Raw genomic sequence first — 22,135 nt, forward strand, 5'->3', positions numbered from 1 at the left:
AAATCTAATGGAATAGGGGCACCAGTTCTTTAGTTACACCCCATATTCCATCTCGCACCTTTAGGTCAGGTGGAACCATGCAAGCAAAGGTTTCCAGAATCCGAAAAGCAAAGATGTGGCCATGGGGCCCTTGGCGCGTCACATTATGGTGAAAGCTTTCGCTTGCGTGCCTCTTCTCCCCTCCTCCCCCCTCTCCCCCCTCAGGGCCCGGAAGGGGAGATGCCCCCCCGAGAGGGCACTTAAGCACAAAGCTGGATCAGGCAAGGACCTCAGCGCTTTTGAGTGCCTGAAGAAGGCTTCCCGGGCTGCGCCTAAACCCTTCAGGGATACAGCTATTGACCTCCCCTCCGGCACAGATGCAGATTAGGATGACTACCATGGCGATTCCCCCAATGAGGACAGCTCCTCGAGGCCCTGGCATCATTCGCTATCTGCATGTTAGACCCCGAAGACTTAGATCAGCCCCGCTCGGTGGCGTGGATCCCATCAGAGAAGGTCTCAAAGTATATGACCAGTCACCTCTGTAAACCCCTGACAAGGAGCTACTGGCATGCATGCGGGCAAAATGTCCTCGTTCATACCTCCCGGGCAAAGTAGGATTGACTCTAGAATTAGACACCTGGATTTCCACCTTTCTTCAGAAATACATCCAGGATCCCAATAAGGGAATTGATAGGTCCTGGCATGCTCTCCAGACAAGCTACTGGACATCTAATGGCCCCTTACAAAGATTTTGGACTTTTGTGGAAGAGGCCAAGTCCTCTGCCACCCTAGTGTCGCTCGAGTCTCTGCCTGGCTGGGCGCAGCATACCATCATTTTTCTAGGGAATGCCATCTGTGCACAGTCCATTGAACAGCGCAGTTCCCTTCTCAAAGATGGACCCCAAATTAGGGGATTTCACTCCTATGGAGGTGGAGGTAGTGGCACAAGGCGTGCTCTTTGGGGAGCCGTCCAAAGAACTATGCAAGTTCGGAGCCACTTTCAACTCCATCTATTAGGCTCAAGCCTCGCTCAAGGTGGTCTTCTATCAGTGCAAAGTCAAGGCTGGGCACGGTAGGGGGGGGGGGGGGGGGGGATGTGACTGGCCGCTTCTACACGCAAGCCAGTGCAAGAGGATTCAGAAGGCCCCAGGAACAGCCCCAATTCTTCCAGTCACGCAGAGGTCACTGAGGCCGCAGCTCCAGGGGTTCTGCCAGAGAACAACTCCAAACCCACACATGTGACAATTTACCTTTCTTCCCAACTAAGTGTTAGAGGGCGGTAGGTGCTGCTCGCTCGTCAATGGTAAGGTCTTAGTTCAATGTCTGGGCGCTTTAAGCCACTCAAGGGTTTTGTATAGATTTTTATGGCTCCCAGGTTCAGCCATTTCACCAGCGCGTTTTTTTTTTGCAGAAGATCGGGTAGCCCTGATAGATTACAAGGTTGAGGATCTTTTGCATAAAGGTGTTCTCTCCAAGACCTTCTTGGATCCCCAGGGATTCCTCAGCAAACATTTTTGGGTGGACAAGGCAGATGGAGGACAGCGTCCAGTGATCAACCTGAGAGAGTTCAACGAGTGGTTGATCTACCGCCACTTCAAGATGGAGGATACACATCTGCTGTGTGACCTTTTACATTCAGATGATCGGATGGTGCGTCGGGGATGAGATGGTGGCTGGACCACATGCAGGAATGAAACGGCCAGGCATCTTTGGATCAGACCTGGACTTAGTGAATCAGATGCCAGTAAATCGGGCTTGCGGTGCCCGTTGCGGGGACTCCTTTAAAGGAGTAAAGTGGTCCATGGACTAATGTCTCCTGCACATCAACTGACTGGAGTTGATGGCAGGATCCTTGGCCATCAAGTGTTGGATGAAGGACAAGGTGGACTGCAGTGTCTTCCTCAAAATGGACAGTGTCCACCATGACATATATCAACCATTTGGGCAGCACTAGGTCAAAGTTGCTGGCAGATCTCGCCTGGCCCTCAGCATCTCTGTCGGCAGAATACCTTCCTGAGAAAGCCAATCTGGTGACAGATTGGTGCTCCAGGGACTGGTTGGACATGAGTGTGTGGCAACTGAATCCCAGGATATTCCAGAGACTAGTCTCCCTTTGGGGCCCATTCTTGGTAGACCTATTCGCTTCTTGGCTAGACCATCTACTCTCCAGGCACTTCAGCTGGAAACCATACCCTTTAAGAGTAGCCACCAATGCTTTCCTCCAGGACTGGGCAGCAGAGACAGGGTACGCTTTTCCAACCTTTGCAATGATCATGAGGTTGTTGGCTCAGATCCACAGACAGAAAGTGAGGCTGGTGCTCATCACACCATTTTGGAGATCTCAAGTGTTGTTTCCAGTTCGTCTGGAACTTTCCTGGGATTCTCCAATCTTTCTACCCCACGTACAGATCTCCCTCGGGATCCTCTGGGCAACATTACCCATTGGGCTTGCAAGGCCACATGTCCCTTATGGCGTGGTGGATTTCCAGCATCACTGGAGAGTCCCATGCCTTTCAAGAGAGTCTGTGAGAATGCTCATGCAGCCTGGGCTGACGGAACCAATAAACGTTACAGACCTGCATGGACCCTATGGGTCAGTTGGTGTCTGGAGAACGACCAGGATACCATGGGGTGCAAACTAGCAACTCAAGGTTTAGCCTATTGCACAACCAATTCCTACAGGTCTGCAATTTCAGCTGGACATCTCCCTAGTCAGGGATCGCCTGTGGGGGAACATCCTTTGGTGTGCAAGTTGATGTGGCATCTGCTTAGCTCTTCTGCTGGAACCTCGTTATTCTTGCCTGAGGGATCTTGAATCTTTTAATGTCCTGGTAGTTAAATAGGAGTTTGTCTTGGAAGGAACTGTCGGCGAGGCGCGCCATGCTTATGCCTGGTGTCCTGTAGACTAGTGTGATGTCCGGGCCTTGGATAGCTCTGGGAGGGTTTTTACCTCTCAAGGGGTTACCTTCTATATATCCCAGCGTACCAAGATGAACTTGAGTGATCTCTTATCCAGCTTTTGACAGGGCCCCCAAGTTGTGTGTGGTAAGGTGCCTCAAGGCCTATGAGAGTATGACGCAGGACTTCTGTCCCCATGGGGGACGGCAGTATCTTATCTCCCTCAGGAAGCCTTTCAAATATGTCCTAGTACACATGAAGGAAAGTTTCAATCTATTAAGAACACGGATGTGAGGATTATTCCCCCCGCTCTCCCTACCAGGCCCTCTCAGGCTCCTTGCTTTCCCGCCTAGTTAGTTGTCCGCGTTGGAGTTTTGTGATGTAAAGGTATATGTATTTCAATCTCAGTAACGATTAATGTAGGAACTTACTGGTGTCTGTTTTAACTGTTCGCGATCTCGTTTGTTATAGCACCCTGGTGAACAATATTTATTTGCTTACCGCTTTGCTTGCTGGGGCTATCCACAGAGGTTCAGTTCCAAGTAGTTCTTTTTTTTTTTCAGTCGGAGAAAGTTCTAAAGCAGAATAAAGGATAGTGTACTTAGGCCTCTGGTGCAGCCAAGAAAGAGGAGGTAATTATGGACAGTCAAGCCCTTGGGGAAATTGCCGGCTGTTGATTGGATAACCCTGGGTGACCTGTTCTGGGCATCTGCAGAAAGATCGTTTTTGGTTGCTGTTAAACTGCTGGAATAAAGGAATAAATAAAGTTCAGCATAATCCTCACCTCTGTTTCCTTAATAAAATGTTAACTTTCCTTCAAGTTTACTAGGAAATGTTTCATTTTCCAATGCATTTTCTTATCCTCCATATGAGTTTACTTTCTTTTAAGATCGAGCACACCAGACAGCTGTCTGGCTGCAAAAGATCTAATGTGAGCTCATCAAGAAGTTACAGGAGCTTACAGGCTGTGTCCAGGACGAAGGCAGTGTGCAGCGTGGGGATGGCAAGGGCCTGGCCTATGACCAGGCCTTGAGCACAGCCCCCATGGCAGCCAGCCAGCCCCTAAAGCCTCACCCACAGTATCAAGAGATGGTGCAAATGTAATCTGTTACTAAACAGGTGCAACACTGGGTCCCTGGGAGTGCCTTGTGGTCCGAAAAAGTCTTATTTTGACCCCAGAGCCCCACCCACAAGTGTCAGGTATCCCCATCTTAGTTCTTAATTTGTAAAATAAGAGACAGGGCCCTAGATGTTTTAGAAAGTCACTGTAGCTTACAACACCTATGGTACTTGCCAGAACTGCCAAACACCAGTAACAATGACAGCCACATACTGTTACAGTCCTATCAATGAGACAATTTGGACTACAGTTGATGACTCAAAGCTGTAAGATTGTCCTGAGCACCCTAGTATTATTGTATTTTTTTAAATACTTTGCTCACATGCTTTTCAAAAATAGGGCTGTCAGATATGTGCAGGTGTAGCAAAATAAGTGCCCGTGCTGAACAATGGCACAAATTAAGCATTGCCCTACCCTGCCTATTACTTTTGCTTGAAGAAACGGTGACAGAGTCCCTTAATAGTGGGCCCAACAATTCTCGATGTTGCGGCTAGCCAAGCAGATCGGGGGACCGAAACGGCCGATGGGAGGGGAAAAAAGCCCTCTAAGCAAATAAGATCACGATTTACAAAATTATGGTACCGCAGGACCAATCATTCAGATATAATTTTAACCCCTTCATGATCGCTAGCGCATCACAAGCAGCAAGAGTGGCCCTGGTGATCGGGAGGAGTAAAAGCCCCACAAATTATATTTTCGTGGGGGCCAGACCACTTTCTAAATGCATATAATGGCTACTGTCTAGTCTGTGAAACACCAATGCTTTCCTTCTCCTTTCAACTATAAAATGGAGAGGCACATTTGATAATAGTTAACTAGTTTGGGAAAACCAGCCTCACTGCCCCATAGGTAAGAATATTTATTAGTGTTCCTTGCTTTCCCAGATGAAGCTTTCGATTAAACACTACAATATACCAGACATCCATTTCAGGAGCTGCAGTGTGAATGTCTGCATCACACAATATCCTTGCGAGAAGAGTCACTGTAATTCCAGTTAATCTCCCCTGGAAAGTTAGCCTACTCACTTGCCAGGATTGCAAATCTTTGGGAGTCTTAGCCAGTCGATCTGTATAGTTAATTGCTGCTCTCCTATTCAATGAGGATGCAATTTTGATACTCGAATGGTCTATGTGGCCCTCAGTCCTTGTCTACGGGTAATTTTTCTAGCAGCTCTTTTTGTTTCTCAGCTGGTGTTTATTTTAAAGGCCAAGGCAGAACCAAAAGAGCTGAGCTACAACAAGAGGGCAGGAATCAATCATAAGAGGTGTCTGAGAACATTACCAGCACTCGGTATAAAGTGATCTTATGGGCCTGAAAGCTAATTTTCAGTCCCCGAATGGCTAGATTGTTCCTCATGCGCTCCGCCACGGGCTCTATACAAAGCGCAATGAGGAGCGGGGACAAACTTGTATTGTTCCCCACTGCACTGCTAAGGCTCCGAGTTTATCTTATTTGTCCATACCATAAGATTAGCATAACCATTAAGTATCTAAGCCTTGAACATAGGGCCCAAGTCTACCCCGTCTAAAACCCTTGTCGAAAATGGCCATCGCACTCGGTCAAACACCTTCTCCGAGCCAAATGATCGCAATAAGGATGAGTCTTGTGCGAGTTTCATTTTGCCTAGGCTTTGTAAAACCGGTTTAATATTGTCTCCATATCCCTTCTTTGCTGTGAATGTTGAGTCTTGATTAGTGCCTGCTCCTGTGTACCAAGTCTCTGAGCAAGAATTCCAGTGAAACGTTTGGCACAAAAGGCGTTTTAGTATACACATCAACTCATGAACAGTGCTGGATTATAATGTATCTGACTCCACTTAGCTACAGGTACCACTCAACAATATTCAGCCATGACATCCCTGAAAACCACAAATCACGCTGAACTTTGTGTACCACACTAACACAGGAATGTCTATGAATTTCATAAGCCCAGGCATGACATTTTACACAAAACACATTTTTGCTGAAAATATAAGGACATCTTAATTTATTTTGCTGCTTTTTTACTTTGTTTTCAGCTGCTTCTAACTCTGACTGATCATCATCATAGATGTTGTTGTTACTTCTTGGCTGCCTAAATATCTGAGTGGTTCCAATCATGCGACTTCAACTAAACTCACTTTGATTACCTATCCCAGGATTAAGGTTATTCCCAGCTACCACATTTTATAATCCGAGATTTTTTGTCTAAGGATTAGCACTCTAAGTAGTTCTTAATTGTCCAATTTAGTCTGTGCAAACCTGAGATTTGAGGCATAACTAGATATATGTTATCTATCACACTGCCAACACATATGCACCATAAAGATATTTTGGCTGAAGTGTTTTGTAGTCTGAACAATCTTTAGGATTCATTTCCATTTTTGTAAAAGTCTGCCCTGTCCATATTTTCTCAGACTGATTTGACCATGGATCTTAATCCGGTAAAGAGTGGAAAGGTAAGAGTAATTATGAAAACTACATTCTATTTATTTTATTTTGAAAGTTTTGTATAGTGCGAACAAGACCCTTGCTGGTATCCGAGCGCTTTACAGGGCAAATTATAGGTGACAAACACACAAAAAAAATATAGGTTAGACTACTACAAAAGTAGTAGCTATTACACACTAGCACTACACTACATGGTTGTGTAAATAGTTCAAGTGAACTTGGCCAAGAGAATCGATTTCACTTCTTTGCCCTTGCCCGATAGAATTCCTGAATAAATCTCACCCACAGATAACTACTCTTGGCGCCATTTTAAACCAGTTTTTTGTCTGAGCCCCACAAGGCCAAAACAGGTAAAAGGATCTTTGCATTCCTATTCACAGGGAAAGTGACCAAACAGTTTGCACTGGATTGTTTCTATTGGTTCAGGCCCAGTTTGCAATGGCGCAATCTACAGATGATGGTATGGAATTCCCCAACAATAATTACAGGGGGGGGGGGTGGAGTTCAGATTCGATCATGCATATCCATCCACCATTTTTTGCTGTCAATGAGTAACTTCAACCATCCTCTTAAATCTTCTCTTGATGGTCAAAACAACAATCTTTTTCCATTGACCAAAATTATACATTAGGATGCTGTGATACTACGCTCTGCACTGAATTCTTAGCTTTCAATTCACATATGTGAAATACAAGAGCTAACCGGGATAATATCATGCTACAACTTCCACATTGTTCTGTTGCATTAGCACAAGTAGTCACAAGGGTAAGAACAGACATAACTTGCCACATAAGGCACACCCCAGCCATCCATTTGTCAACCATGCATGCAAGCAATCAATCATGTGAGGCAAAAGGGTTGCATGTTTACCACTGGTAATAGTTACTCGTAACAGTGTACCCAAAGCCAACATTTAATAATGTAACATTTACTCAATTTAATTCAGATAGCTAATTATACATGAGCTATCAGAAGCTGGTTGACAAAGAAGAGCTAATGGAGCTTGTCATTCTTACTCTAAGGACTCTTGATAGGCTAGCTGCTTAAATCCCATTAACAATGAGTGCTGCATAATTGCCCCTTTTACTTTTAAGGGTTTGGCAAGCGATTTTGTTTTGAACATTTTTAGTTTATGTTTTAGCCTAGGAGTGGAAGGCACATTTGAATTTCACTAATGTGGATCTGTTACTAATTTACAGCTACTTGCAGGTGGTGTTGTGGCAATTTCACGCAAAGCAACTTTAGGATTATTGGCTATTTAAACTAGTAACTGAAAGTAGTCATTTTCCGACTAGAAGTTTAGTCTTCAATAAACAGATGCCATGCAAACTAGAGCTTAATCATCGTTATGGGAGATGGAATATTGAGAATGTGTTAGATTTCACATTGGTCAGATGAAATAGAAGTGGAGTACCAGAGAACCCCTAAGAAAGATGGTGCCCTATTAGATTCTTAATCCGAGCGTGTTTCCAGTCTTCATTCTTTTGTAGCATTGTTATTCCTATATTTCCCAGTTATGTACAGTTCCTAAAACTATGACAGGACAACTGTTCAAACGGCCCGGTCCTCATCTTCCCACGCATTTTCACTGCTCAGCCCTGCCTTCACCAGCCACTCTTTCAGTTCAACTTAGGTGTCTGTTTATAATTAATCACATTTCTTGCACAAAGGTTCTTTGGCTACGAAGTTAGCTTTTGTATTTCTTTTCAAATAAAACTAAAAGAAAGCTTTAAAGAAAACACCTGCCACTACCCACACTTGTGCATAAACAAGTCTTCAACAAAATTGTCATTTCTCTATGCACTGGTACGCAAAAACAAGCAGCAGTATTTTTACTTCAAGGCTTTGCTTCCCTAATTCACGCTTCGAACTTTAAGGTCTTAATTCATTCGATTCTTTACCTTCCACCATCTCTGCCTTCCTCTTCAGCCCACGATGACATACTGTCACTTGTCTGAACACCTGCTAACTCTCCTCATTCTTTTTTCACTCCGTGTCAATTTTGTTCTTCCTCTCGCTATCCGATACTGGAAAAAATGCATTTATATTGTTTGTCAACTCATGGCCAGTGGATGCTTCTGAATCTTGTGCTCTCCTCCTGATCCAAGCCCGAGCGTTGCCGTCTGCAGACTTTTTAAAAATAAACGTACCATTACCATACAACTCCCAAGGAGACAGCTACTTAAGCTCCTACAAGATTCTTCAAACGTTCCTTCTCAAATACTGAGCTCTACATATACTTGGCTGTAATGATTGTTACCATGCTTAAGGGCGGGAGCAAAATCGAGGCGCACTGACCTAGTAAATCAACTGTGCTCCTTTTCAATGAAAATCATAACTTTAGTGTTTTTAGCTTTGCAGACCAACACAAATAAGGATCCCTGGTAGTTAGTAGAAAGAGAAAATATTAAACGAGCCAAGGTGGTTCCAAGTATAGCCACTAAACAAACCTGCAGTCATATTGAAGTTTATCATTTTAAATAGGACTTCTGTTTTAGTGTTGAATTAATGCCTAATGAAGTACAAAACCTTTTGTTAGCAATTGTATGTATTTAACTGAGGATATGTCTGTAGTCCAAATCTAGCTGTGAAAACGGAGCACAAGAGCAGGTCCTGGATTGCACATACAGAGTGGGAGGGAGAGACTTGAGTTTTGAGAGAGGGGGACCACATATTGGGATAAAGGTCTGTATGTGTCAAAGGCGGCGCGGCTACAGGCAGCTCTTGGTGATGAATAAAGTGAATCTCAAAATAATTCATACATTAGAGAGAGGGGATGGCGCAATAGGTGAGCTTCCATCCCAGTAACAGTTTCTTGAGATAGGTTGAGCTTCAGTGATCCTCAGGTTATCGGTCAGGTATCTTACATGGCACCATTTATTATTTCTTGGCATGAGAGAACGAGACTGATATGGGATGATTTTCAAGACTATGATAAAGTTTCTTACTTTCTAAATGCTTAACTATGTATTCTTTCTTCCATAACTAGCTAACAGCTTTGACAGGTAGAATGTTGGATTTCATTTACAGTACTCTAAATCATAATCTCCACACCGGCCCTAACAACGCTAGGATGCCTGACTTCACCTTGGGGGTGCCCAGGAGTGGACACCTCACAGGAACAGGCCAGGAAGGGTTCCACAGCGGTATTCGTAAAGCGCTTAGAGACCCCTGGGTGATAGGCGCTATACAAGTACAAATTACAATAACATGTGTAACCGAATAGTGGTATTTACAAAGGGAATTGCTGTGCTCCAAGACCATGAAAGTGCACCTCCTAAAATATACCAAATAGTGAGTCTCCGTCTCCCCCCTCCCCGACTTATGAACTATGTGCAGGATGTTCATTACTCATCTCGCGACAGCTGAATATTAACGGATAAGCACTGCCACTCTGCTGTTGTCTGCAATATCAGTTTGGTGCCACAGAAGAAAAATTTCGGAATTTTATATCGAAGCTGCTACTGTCAATTACAAACAATCCACAGATCTCGCAATCAGATGATCTCAATCATTTAGCAATTCGCATTTCATAAATTCTGAACCAACAGACTTTAAACAAAGCATCAGGCAGGTCGAGCACAGCAGCTTTCAAGATGCACAGAAGGAAAATGCACCTGCTGAACCAGTGCTACGACAGCTTGGTAGAACAGCCCATGTCTTCAATGTGGAACACTCAAAAGGGTGCAGTTACGACATTTTGACATCATTTTGTTGCCACATGACTTACAAAAAGCAAAGTACCTAAAATGTCAAGTTATCTACCAGAGAGTTTTTCAGTCCTATTTTTAAGTCCCACCTTCATCTGGGCTCACGTGATTCTGTATTTGCCAGGTCCGAAGGGCGCTTCATTTTATCTAGCATAAAATTGGGTAAACTCATTTCTCCACTGCCTCCACAGAAGATGTGTTTGTCTGCGTCTAACATTGGTCACGGACCTCTCTAATCCAGCCAATACACAAAAAAAGAGAGGGCTGCTAACCATTCATAATGGTGTTTTACTGTAACCTAGTTACAAAAAGGAGTAATCTAATTTTAAATTACTTGACTTAATCAATACGGACGATCAAAATAAGAAAAAATCTTTTTATTATATGTATGAATACCAGAGATTTGGGAGTGGAAGGCAGATAATTTATAATGAAGTGTCCATCTGTGTAAGATGCTTTTAAGAGGAAAAAAGAAGACAAAATGTAAATCTACTAAAACGTTGGTATCGCCAATGTAATCACAGGCTAGAATGGGAATCCTATAGAATATGGGAATCATAATGATAGATTATTTTGTAACATGACGGCTATTTTTCTAAAGCCAAGCTAGTTTTCCACTATCGCTCTACCATCTTGGTTGTGTAATCCCAACAAGACAGGATGGCTTGAGTGAACCAATAAGAGTCACTGCTGTGAAAATGTACTATCAAGCAGTTTGCACTGTATTCTCCAGCACTGACCTTTCTTGAACAGTTTAAAAAAGGATGTTAAACCTATAAGGCACTACACAGTAGAGCACCATCATCTGTACCTAAACATATCTAATATGACTTCTAGGGCTTGCGTTCTACCTCAGAAAATTATTAGGTACATAAAAGAATGTAGGCTGCAGATTCACTTTGCAGGCGCCATTATTGTAGAACTCTACCATATCAACTTCACAAAGAAAACTGTGTTGTCTTCTTTTAGAAAGCAATTGGAAACAAGCCTACTTATGTTCACTGTATCTTGCTATGTGCACCCTCATTTATACAAATACAAAAACTATTTATCCAGCACCAAGGTACCATTGGTGAACTTACGCTGTATTGGGATTTCATGATATAACAATCAGCAATATATGTGACGCTGGCTACCAGGTTTTCACTTTAGCACATTTTGAAAGCACCTATTCATCCAGGCATCACTGTCCTCCTCAGTAGCAGCAGCAGAATTTGTGATCTCTCAAACCGGAACATTTATAAGGTTCTCGGACCTCTATTCTCCAAGGAGCAGGACATTTATGTAATTGATTTAAAAAGACTGGCGCAGATACAGATCTTAATTGCCAGAAATATGTATTCTAAGGAAAAGTGTCCAAGCCATGTAATATGGTGGAACCTCCAATTGATATTGCACTGCAGCGTAGTAATCCAGAAGTAGTACATAATGCTCTTACACCTTTAACTTTAAAGAGGTGTTGATTTGTTACAAAGAAACTATCAATTTGTAACCCTTTTCCAAACTTCACCGTCTCCTTGTTTATCAATGAAAAAGGAATTGGGTAGATAAGTCTTTACTTCAATAACGTCCTTTTTTCTGAAGCAGATTTCATGAATAGCCTCTCACTATTAAAATTGATTTGGCACATCCCTTTTCAAATAAGAAAGGTCCTGCCTGAACCTCCAGTTTTCTGCTGTCTTAATTCCATCATACAGGTGGCCTCAGAACTGGACTTTAACAAGCTGTTCTTTCTCTTATTACAAAACCTTCAGATGCCCCTAAAAAATCCAACTTTCCTCATGTCTTCCTATTCAAGCTAAAATATTGGAAATGTTCAGCAGTTTCCACCTTTCTTCCTTTCCCCCCCACTTAGGTGCTCTCCAACCAGCAGTCTGGCTTACAACCGGCACATGGTACGACAGTCTTCTGCTCGACGATATTTGATACACTAGATAGATTGTGTCATAACCCTTAATTTGACCGGTGAGCTGCTTCTGACACCATCAATCATCCAACACGGACTCATGGGCTACTTTGGATTGGATTGGTTGAACGCTTTCCATATAGATATGACTCAGGTTGTTGATTCTTCCATCAGCTTAGCCTTTAAAGCATGTTACTTACATGGTCCCTCGCAGATCCTCTCCAAGTCCCACTCTTTTTAAGCATATATGCCCAAATTGACCCACTAATAATATTCTGTTTTTGGTATTTATTAGTCCTGTATGGTGAACTCTGCTTGCATAATTAGCTGCACTCCATGGAGCACACAGAGTTCCAAAAAACCCCGCTCCATGGAGCGCAATTGTTTCCTTGCTCGCCAACGTTAAGTTGTGAGCAAGGAAAATCAAATGCTAGACCACTTTCCAGCGAGATTTCTCAACACGGGCAGGCATGACCACTCACGTTGAGAAACCATGCATTTGCGCTGAGGAAGCTACCGCTAGATTAGAAAATATACTCGAGCAGCAGACAGCCAAATCACTCATTTATGATCAGCAAACTCAGTTACTGCAATAGTGTTCCTCTTGACTAGACAACTATATTGTCTCTAGTAACACCATCATATCTCGCTTTTACCATCAAGCTGGTTAGCTTTGTTACAAATATGGCGCTACAAACCTCTAATGGCAGTCGTCCAAGACTTAGACATCCCCGGGTTACCTTTCTGATACTTCATCCCGAGATCCATTTACCAAACTTAAAATCAGTATTCCTACCTCACACTGAGGACCACTAGAAACTCGGAGTTGAACAATCTGTGCTGAAAGTAAAGAGCATCAGGCCAAGCCTACTATACTTCGCATGGAGTGGGCTAACAACGCAGAAAAAAGCTGTTCTGAAGAGGTTTAAATTCTTTTTGCAAGCAAGGAGAACAAAAGGAGTTGAGAATATGGCGACTTCAAAGCAAAGGGGAGAGGGGGCGTGGCTTGCCATGGAACGAAGATGGCCACTGGCTGAAGGGGTTCCGCAACTTGACCCTCCAAAACCCCCTGTAATCCAACACAAATCCATATGAAACCCACTGCATGAGGTGGGAAGGGGTAGCAAAGGAGTGAGACCAGCCAAGGAGAGACTCAGCTGGTAGTGTGCAGACCGCCTGGGTGAGTTACTGGAGTGCGCCCTCTTTCCCAAACGGAGCCCCGGCTTCAATTTCACAGGAGCTGTATGCTACGAAACAGCATCAGACGAGCGGAGGTGCGCAACGGCTGAGGAAGTGAGGAGGGCAACTGGACCGGAGACCCCAAGAGGGGGCCTCGTGAGCCGACCCTCCTCTTGTGATAGACGTCGAGCTGGTACTAGGGGGTACCCCCAGTCGCTGTGCATGGCCCGGCAGTAAGAGGCCGGCATTCTGAGAAGACGTCCGCCTAGAAGGTAGGCCAAACCTACAGCTGCCACAGGGAATAGATCCACCCGATAGTGATTGGCAGCAAGCCCGACCAGAGGTGTGCTGTGGCGGCGAGGGGCTACACTGAGATCCAGGGAGCCGAGCCGTTGAAGCAGGCCGGCGATCAAGGCATTGTGGTCATTTCAGGCCATGAGAGCCACTCGCGCTGCTTCACATAAAGGTGCCGCAAACAAATCCAGGAGTAAGTGGGTGAGGGCAGGCGGATCAAAGATCGCAGGGCTAGACTGAAGCGCAACCCCACCAACAGTGTGGCATCAGCGTTATTCCCCACCACACCAAGCGAATATATTTGCAGAAGGTATGAGCTGCTACACAAGCCTCCGTTAAGCACACTCCAGATTAAGAGGAGTCTAAAGGGGCAACAGAGCTGGTGGTGATAGGCGGAGATGGATAGGTTGTTGAAGAACATAGGCAAGGAGGTGGGAAAAAGCAGGCAATGACAGTGATTGAAGAGCTCTGTGGGGGTCATGGGCATGAACTGAGGCACAGGGGGACAGCCAGACAGGCCACAGGGATTACCTCAGTGACTCATGGCTGTTGGCAGCAGCTTTCCCTGTGTCTCATAAGACTCACATCACAAACTTAACGGAGGTCGCACTCCAAGATGACAGGCAGGGAAAATATGAAGCTAGTCACCAGACAAAACTGGACAAATTCACTCCCTGAAGGACGCAGTGGGCCAATAAAGTCCTCACGAGCATCTGCCCCTTAACTCCACATTGGCCTTCAATGAGGGAGCTCTCTTCCTACACTATATCATTGCCGCCATTTGAGGTGTGCAAACAGCTTTGGAAAACCGAATAGACTCAGTCACGACAGAGGTCTAACTGATTAGAGCAGACTTGTGCAATATGGATGCAAGAGTACAAGTAGAAAACTCCAACAAAACTCTACTCTAGGATACCACAGTGCTTAAGGCGCAAATGAAGGAAATGCAAGCACTCAACTCCAACCTGGAAACCAGACTTGAAGATCAAGGTGGTCGGTCGCAACGCAAAAACATACGAGTTCATGGGTTCCCAGAACAGGCAGCGGGACAGGCGTCTGCCTGATCTATTCGTTGAGGACCTCATCCGCAAACATCTCCAACCAAAAAAGGTGCTCTCTAAATTCTTTTCTGTGGAGAGGGCCCATTGGGTGCCGGGTGGACCGCCCAAATCAGGGGCACTACCCAGGCCCATCATAGCGCATCTCTTTAATTATGGGTACCGTGACGTGATACTCCAGAATGCCTGCAGTGCCCCACCAGTCCTATGAGAATACACAGATTACCCTCTTCCCAGACTTTACCCCAAAAACACAGAGGCGGAGACACAGTTTTATAGTGTTGAAGAAAAGACTTGGAGATAAAGGATTAAAGTCCTCTGTGCTATTCCCGGAATGTCTACGGGTGAAATCAGAAGGGAGGACTTGGTTCTTTACAACACCTGAGTCAGCATGGGAATGGCTTGACAACTGGAGGACCGTGGAAAGCTCTGGGGCTAAGGCCCACTTTGTGAGACAAAGGAGAACAACGATGGTGCCTGGAGACCAACGAACAGAAGACACTCACCCGGGGGAGGAAGCATAGACTCTCTGTGATTGACAGGTGGACAAACACTGGAAGGGTGGGGGGAGGGTTTCACATCCATTGAACGACTAGAACCATCACAAGATTCAATTCCGCCCCACAAGCCCTACTCCGTGCCACAAGACCTACTCGGCGCTGAGATTCAGGTTAATACCAAGGCCAATAGGCCTTGAAATGGAGATACGCACCGCTCTGACTGCAGAAAACCCATCCTCTTTGCCGGAGGAATATGCTTAGAAACGCAGGGACAGAGAAGGGGGAGAGTGGGCTGCAAGACTACGTTCCCTATGTTAAGTTGGGATGGGTCGACCGGCATTCTGCTGAGTAGGGGGGTGGACTGTTGGGGCACCGCCAGGCAGGCAGGTAGTATCCACAGGTTGGGGGTGAATCAGAATTTTGCAGCAGGTTTGCTGTTGATCTTTGCAGGTTTGAGACGAGCAGAGGACACCCATGACCAGGACCTAAACATAGCTGTTCACAGTCACATAATGGCAGGGGCTCATGGGGATAAGGATCCGGAAGAGAGACAACAGGGTTAAAATAGTGAGGATACTACCTGCCACATGACAGGACAATCTTCTGCTGAACTTAAATTAATAACCTGGAATGTAAATGGGTTAGAAAATAAAAATCAAACTGGGCATAATACTTCAATTTATCAAAAGACACTCCCCATACGTGGTATTACTGCAAGAAACCCACCTCATGGGAAACAGTTGTAACACTCAACTAATGGGATACGAAATGAAAGTACATGCAGGGTATATGTCTGGGTCCAGGGGCACAGGGATTCTCCTGAAGAAACACTTCCAACTTATAATTGAAAAGACTTGGTCAGACTGGCGTGGGAGGTATGCAGCACTCTCGGGGACTTGGGCAAGAGAGGTGATCAATATCCTATCAATATATGTCCGACTGACTTTGAAAGACTTGACCGTGACAGACTTGGAGGCCCTTATGCTAGGACTCCCATTGGGATGTCTTCATAGGAGGCGATTTTAGCACGACGGGATGCGAGTGCATGGATCACTTACCATCTAGGGCCCCAAACTCCACCCAGACATGACTGACGGGGTTTCTCTCTGCACTGGGCCTGACCGATATCTGGAGGGCGCTGAACCCTAACACGCAAGAATATACTTTTTACTCAGGGGCACATGGGAGCTTCTGCAGAATAGATGTTAATTTCCTTTGCCTCACAGATCCTCTATTTCACAGACCTGAAACACCTAGCGAGAAGGATTTCCGATCACTCCCCCCTGTGGGCGAGATATAAGGTGGGGAACCCACATAGTTTGGGCAAGTTGCGATTAACCCCTGGTATATTAAAGTGCCGGCACTCCGGAAGGGCTATGGGTATCCTGATAGAATTGTACAGGCTCACAGCACCCTTAACAGTACCATATCTCCTGACAGTTTGAGGAAAGCAGGACACGAGGAAAGCGCCTGATAGATCAAAGGATAGGTACTGTAGTAGTGATTCACAAGGAAGGGAAGCCAAGGGACCAATGCACCGCATACTGACATCTCATTGCTCAACGCGAAAGCAAACTTTTTTAGGAAAACTATTAGCCCTAAGACTTCTTCCAGTGCTTACAACCTTCGTCCATCCGGACCTATAGGGCTTTATTCCAGGACGCAGCACCGCCCTAAACCTCAGGAACCTGCACAGAGTACTGGGACGTTCCCACAGGATCCGGGAGGATGCGGCGGTTCTCTTGCTAGATGTACGCATGGCTTTTGACACCACTGAGTGGCATTTTAAGTTCGCTGTACCTAGGCGAATGGGCTTTGGAGTGTGATTTCTGTTGTGGATCAGTCTCCTATATAAGCCCCCTAGCGCAGGTAGTGGTCAATGGGAGGACATTAAGTACGTTTCATTTACAGCGGGTCACAAGGCAAGGTTGCTACTTATCTCCCTGACTATTTGGTTTGATGCTAGAGCCAGTGGCAACTTGGATCCTAAGAGATCCAATAATACGAGGTCTTCCCTGTACGGAGGACTGGGAAAACAAAATATCACTTTATGCAGATGATATCCTCCTATATGTTGCCTCTCCCCATTCTTCCATTACCAGAATACTAAACATCTTTGTTACTTTTAGCAGATACTCAGGCTACACAATTAATTGGTCGAAATCTGTGGATTTTGTTCGCTGCGGCCAGAGGCCCTCACTACCCACAGAGTGTGAGGCACAAATAGTGATGGAGGGATTTCGATATCTTGGCATCTATGTAACAGATTCAGCCCGTTTCCGGGCCTGAAGTCTACAAGGCCCCTTGATACGACTCCAAAAAGATGTCCAACACAGTGGGGCTCTCCCCCTGTCCCTTCTGGGCAGGGCAGCACTATTTAAAATGATGGCACTGCTGTGATTTCTTTACATTCTGCAAAATACGCCATTCCAGGTTCCTGATACATACTTCAACTCAATAGATTGTGCAGTCTGAACCCTCTTATGGGATGGTAGATCTCCACGGATTGCACACAACAAATTGACCCGCAGCTGTTGTGAGGGAGGAATAGCATTGCCCCACATTCAAACTTGTTATAGGGCGTCTCAATTGGCAACTATAAATCAATGGGTTCGCCAACCACTCTCGGAACCAGCCTATTGCATGGATCGGCTGAATCTCCAGCCGAGGGGATACCTACCTACAAGCGAGCTATAATGATCCAAGGCGTCTATCGCTGGAGTGGCTCACTGCACTGACTGTATGTGTATGGCACTCAACCCTGGCTAAGTTGGGATGGAAGAAAAGAATTACCAAGGCAACACCCCTATGGGATTCACAGCAACTTGGGTACAAATGGATCGAGAAAAGGCGTTGGTAAGTGAGACTTGATCGAAAACTTGAGGGTGGGAGACCTACATACAGGGGTGAATATTATACCATTCGAACCGTTACAAACACTAATGGGGGGGTGGGGTGGGGGGGGGGGGTAGTGACATACCTGAATCAGCACCACTGGAATGCAGGCTCCTAGAAGAACATTCAACTCGTAGGGCGATTTCACTCACAAATCAGAAACTCATTAACATACCAGACACGGATGTCCTTGAGGAACCATTGGGGACATAACATCACGGACATACAAGACAACTGGTGGGATGCCCTGGCTTCCCCAAGAGATATGGCCATTCGAGCCGGCTTCAGACTGGTCCAGCTTAAAATTTTCCACAGAGCCTACATCTCCTGTGACACATTGATACAAATGGGTAGAAAGGCTGACGCACTGTCACAGAGAATGTGGTGAGGAGGGGTCGTTCTACCATATTCTGTGGGCATGCCAAAGAATGCAAGACTACTGGAATGTTATAGTGTCCTGCATTTCCAGGATAGTGGGAGAGACGCTAGCCCTTTCTCCCAAATGGTGTATATTAAATGTTTGGGAGGACTCTGATCTGACATGAGTGCAAAAAAACCTGTTTCCTTGGCCTAATGGTAGCGAAACGTAACAGCCCGCCTGTGGGGGTCGGACGCCCTGCCGACCCTAAGGGACTGGAAGAGGGATATGGACTGGTGTATGGTGGCAGAAAAATCAGTTTATGTGAGCAGAGATTGCCCAAGGAAATGGAGGAAAATATGGGACAAATGGAATGTTTACAGAGGAAATCCATGCAGGGCCCCCATAGAAGAGCAATCCAGCCCCTAACTAACCCAGATGCAACTTAATCTGGTAACAGATAAAATGAAGACAAATTAGTTTTGTAACAGCTTCTGGTGGGAGGAGGTGTACTTACCGGATTCTGTAATGATCAATTGTGTGTTAAACTAACTGAATGCTATGCCTGTCTTTCTGCTTGGTCTTAGGAAAAAGATAAATGTAAAAAAAATTGGCATAGGGGACAGACTTCGTCAGCTCTTAATTCAAAGGGAGGTCAAATAAGGCAAAATCGTTTCCCCCTGTAGTTCATAATACTAAAGTTAATCCTAACAGGGATAAGACCCATGAAGCACTGACATTCATCATTTGGGGCAACAATCCTTTCTGTTAACTATGAATTTCGGAGAGAAGCGTCTGTTCACACTATCTACAACCAGGAGTAGCTGGAAGTCCCAACATGCTTCATACTGAAATCTGTCCTCATAATATGGGTTGTCTGCATTGAAAGTCATTTCCATAATGATCTTGTTCATCATGAATGGTGAAAACAACCTTTGGTAAACACAGGATGGCTGGCTGCAACGAACTGCATTAATAGTTTGCTCAGATAGGATTATTGTAATAAAATTAATGTATTCTTCATATTCTTAATGTTCACATGATAATGTAATGAAGACTGATTTTAGTGAATCTCTCTCTGGTCATTTTAGGGCTCAGTCAAAAGGCCTAGGAGAAAGGGGTTACAGCAGTAATGAGCCAGAACCTTTGGCACAAGGGTGAACAGAATAGTACAAGAAGGTCTTTAATCAGTGTGAATATCATGGTAATTCAAACTCTCCCTCGTGGTATTAGACGCCAATATTAGAGAGAGCATCCTGGTTCATTAAGGAAATCCAACAAATGCTATAGTTTTATATGCTATGCATATTCGACCATGAAGTATTTTGAGTCAAACATTTTTGATTATTGATGCTACTTACCTCAACCACTTCACAAAGATGGACTCCAATGTTTCCTTTGGATCTGGTACAATACTCTGCATTATGAGAGGCTACAACATAAGAGGGCAAGAACAGCACAACCTAAATGGTTGCATTTGTCTTTCCAGACAATTCCGTGCTCACAAAATTCTTTCCAATTAACATTCTCTTGACAAATCTACTCTGTTGAATGCCAATTTTAACAAATTGTGACGGGTTTTTATGCTTGGAAGCATAGTCAGCGAACACCCCTCATGTTATTCACCTCTTCACCCAGCATAAAGTGTGCCTTATAAAATCATACAGTGAAACTAGGTGTTATTTCACAATTGCTTGACCGTTGGCCAGCCCTGACTGCAGCTAGATATTCACACAGGAAGATACCTAAATAAGAAGACTTACTTACTGTACTAGCTTCATGATACAGCAAGTGCATTCTGCAGGGGAAGAGTTGAAGGCTTCGCCCTTAAGCCTGAAAACGAAATTATTTTACATGTAGAAGTAATTTGCAGTTGAAAAAGTTTCTGGATTCACATGCTGTACATTATTTCGCCATCTAGTGGATTGAGTCCTGAATTCTCGTTTGTATTAGTAGTCCATCTTTTTTGTTGTTGGGTATCGACTGTCCCACCATTTGGTGTCTACTTCAGCCTCTTCTCATGGCATACACCCTCCCTAGAACCTCCCACACATGGTGGCAATCTCCAGGTTGCTTTTTTCTTGTATAATTACTATCTCATTTTCTGGGGAGAAGGGTAGGTCACATGTGAATACAGAAAATTCTTCGAGCTGCAGGACTACTTCTAGAGGTAAGAAATCCTTTTGTTTTGCAGTGTGAATCTTCTCTGGAATCACATGCTGTGCATTGATTTTGTAGCGGTTTGTTATATGTGTGGTGGTTGGGTTGGAAATGTGTTTGAGCTTGTAAATAAATGTTTTAATATTCTGTCTCACTTGAGCTTCCTTGTTCATTTGTAGGTCTATGTAGTAGTGCTTATTTCTTAGTACTGATTTCTTTTCATCCATTTGTACCACATATTTGTCAGTTGCCCTCTTCACTGACTGTACAGGTCCGGAGGCGGCAGTCCGAATTGATACGCCCCTCTTCTGGGTAGGTTATTTTGATGTCCTGCATCGTAGTCTCAAGATATTCTGACCCATGGGATCCTTGGAACATACCCTGGGTTTCAGGATCGTCATCAAAGAAGGTTCCTTGCTGTTGTCCCTCTTCTTTTGGCTAGGGGGTGATTGATGGTTTCCGTTTAGACATAAAGGCTTATTTCATAGATGTGTCCCCCTGACCAACTTCAATGTCAGTCTTTTCCGGTGCCCGACTGCCTGCAGTGTCTTTACTGTGAGAAACGAGGAGGTTATGATATTGTGCATATTTCTGATGGCACTTCAGGCAAAATTGAAGGGTTTCTTTGCCATCTCATATGGAACAGGGGCCTTATGCAGACATTCACTGGCCAACTCCAGATGTGTAGACTCAATGATTTTTTTTTTTCTTCAAATGGTACCTTGTGTTCTTTTTCATTATTACTACTACTACTACTACTACTACTTCGAGAAACGTTCGAATACACTTCTTTTTGTAGATTGGACAAATCTTCTACCCAATAGCGGAAAAAAAGAATCTGAAGATGGTGACCACACGTGGGAGCTTCTGGGGAGGGCGTATGTCATCAGCTAAGACTGAAGTGGACACCAAATGGTAGGACAGTTGACGCCAAACCAAAAAAAAAAATGGGAAGGGCTACTAATACCAAGGAGAATTCCAGACCCAACCACTAGATGATGGAATAATGCACAGCATGTGAATCCAGAAAAGATTCATGCTGCAAAACAGAGTAGTTTGGCTTCAATGTATGGCAAAAGTGATTGAATGAACCTCTCAGTAATTAATGCTGTTATGTCCTCATACATTTATAATCTACACAATAAAAAAAATGAATATCTAATCAAATACCTGGTCAGTTTTATCATTTTCCTGAACTCATTAGTAATTGGAGCTTTGTATCCTCCTTTTCTCAATAAAGAATCTATGGTTTGAATGTGGTCCCAGCCTATAAAGAAACAAATAGCATTATCAACATTTTTATTTGTAATGGGAACGGTTAAGTCGGAGATCATTACAAACATGGTAATGTGCTTCCAATACAGACTTTTACCAACGCATAAAAAAGTTGCCACCCTCTAGCAGGACCAAAAATTATTTTAACTTTTAAAGTCAAAGATGGTGAAGACAGTGATGCACTTACCTACCCAGACATGCACCATGCCACACCTAATACCACACAAGCGGCAAAACCTCAGAATTAATCATACATTTGTTCAATGGACATTACCAATAGGTGGAGCAGTTGCCTAGAGCAGTAGTAGAGTCATCATAAATGATCTTCCTATTTACATTATCACTTCTATTCCAAATTTGTGCAAGTGACA

The 22,135-nt window shown here is 44.4% G+C and overlaps 1 protein-coding gene across 1 annotated transcript in view; it reads right to left on the minus strand.

Annotated features, from left to right (window-relative positions):
* The window catches only part of AMMECR1 (AMMECR nuclear protein 1), a 601,030-nt gene that overhangs the window by 43,693 nt on the left and 535,202 nt on the right, over positions 1–22,135 (minus strand). The window contains exon 5 of the mRNA XM_078688798.1: positions 21,660–21,756. Coding sequence (XP_078544924.1) covers positions 21,660–21,756 — 97 coding nt within the window. The remainder of the gene's footprint in view (positions 1–21,659; positions 21,757–22,135) is intronic.

Source organism: Lissotriton helveticus, chromosome 4_1 (assembly GCF_964261635.1).
Source record: "Lissotriton helveticus chromosome 4_1, aLisHel1.1, whole genome shotgun sequence".
NCBI classification, from domain to species: Eukaryota; Metazoa; Chordata; class Amphibia; order Caudata; family Salamandridae; genus Lissotriton; species Lissotriton helveticus.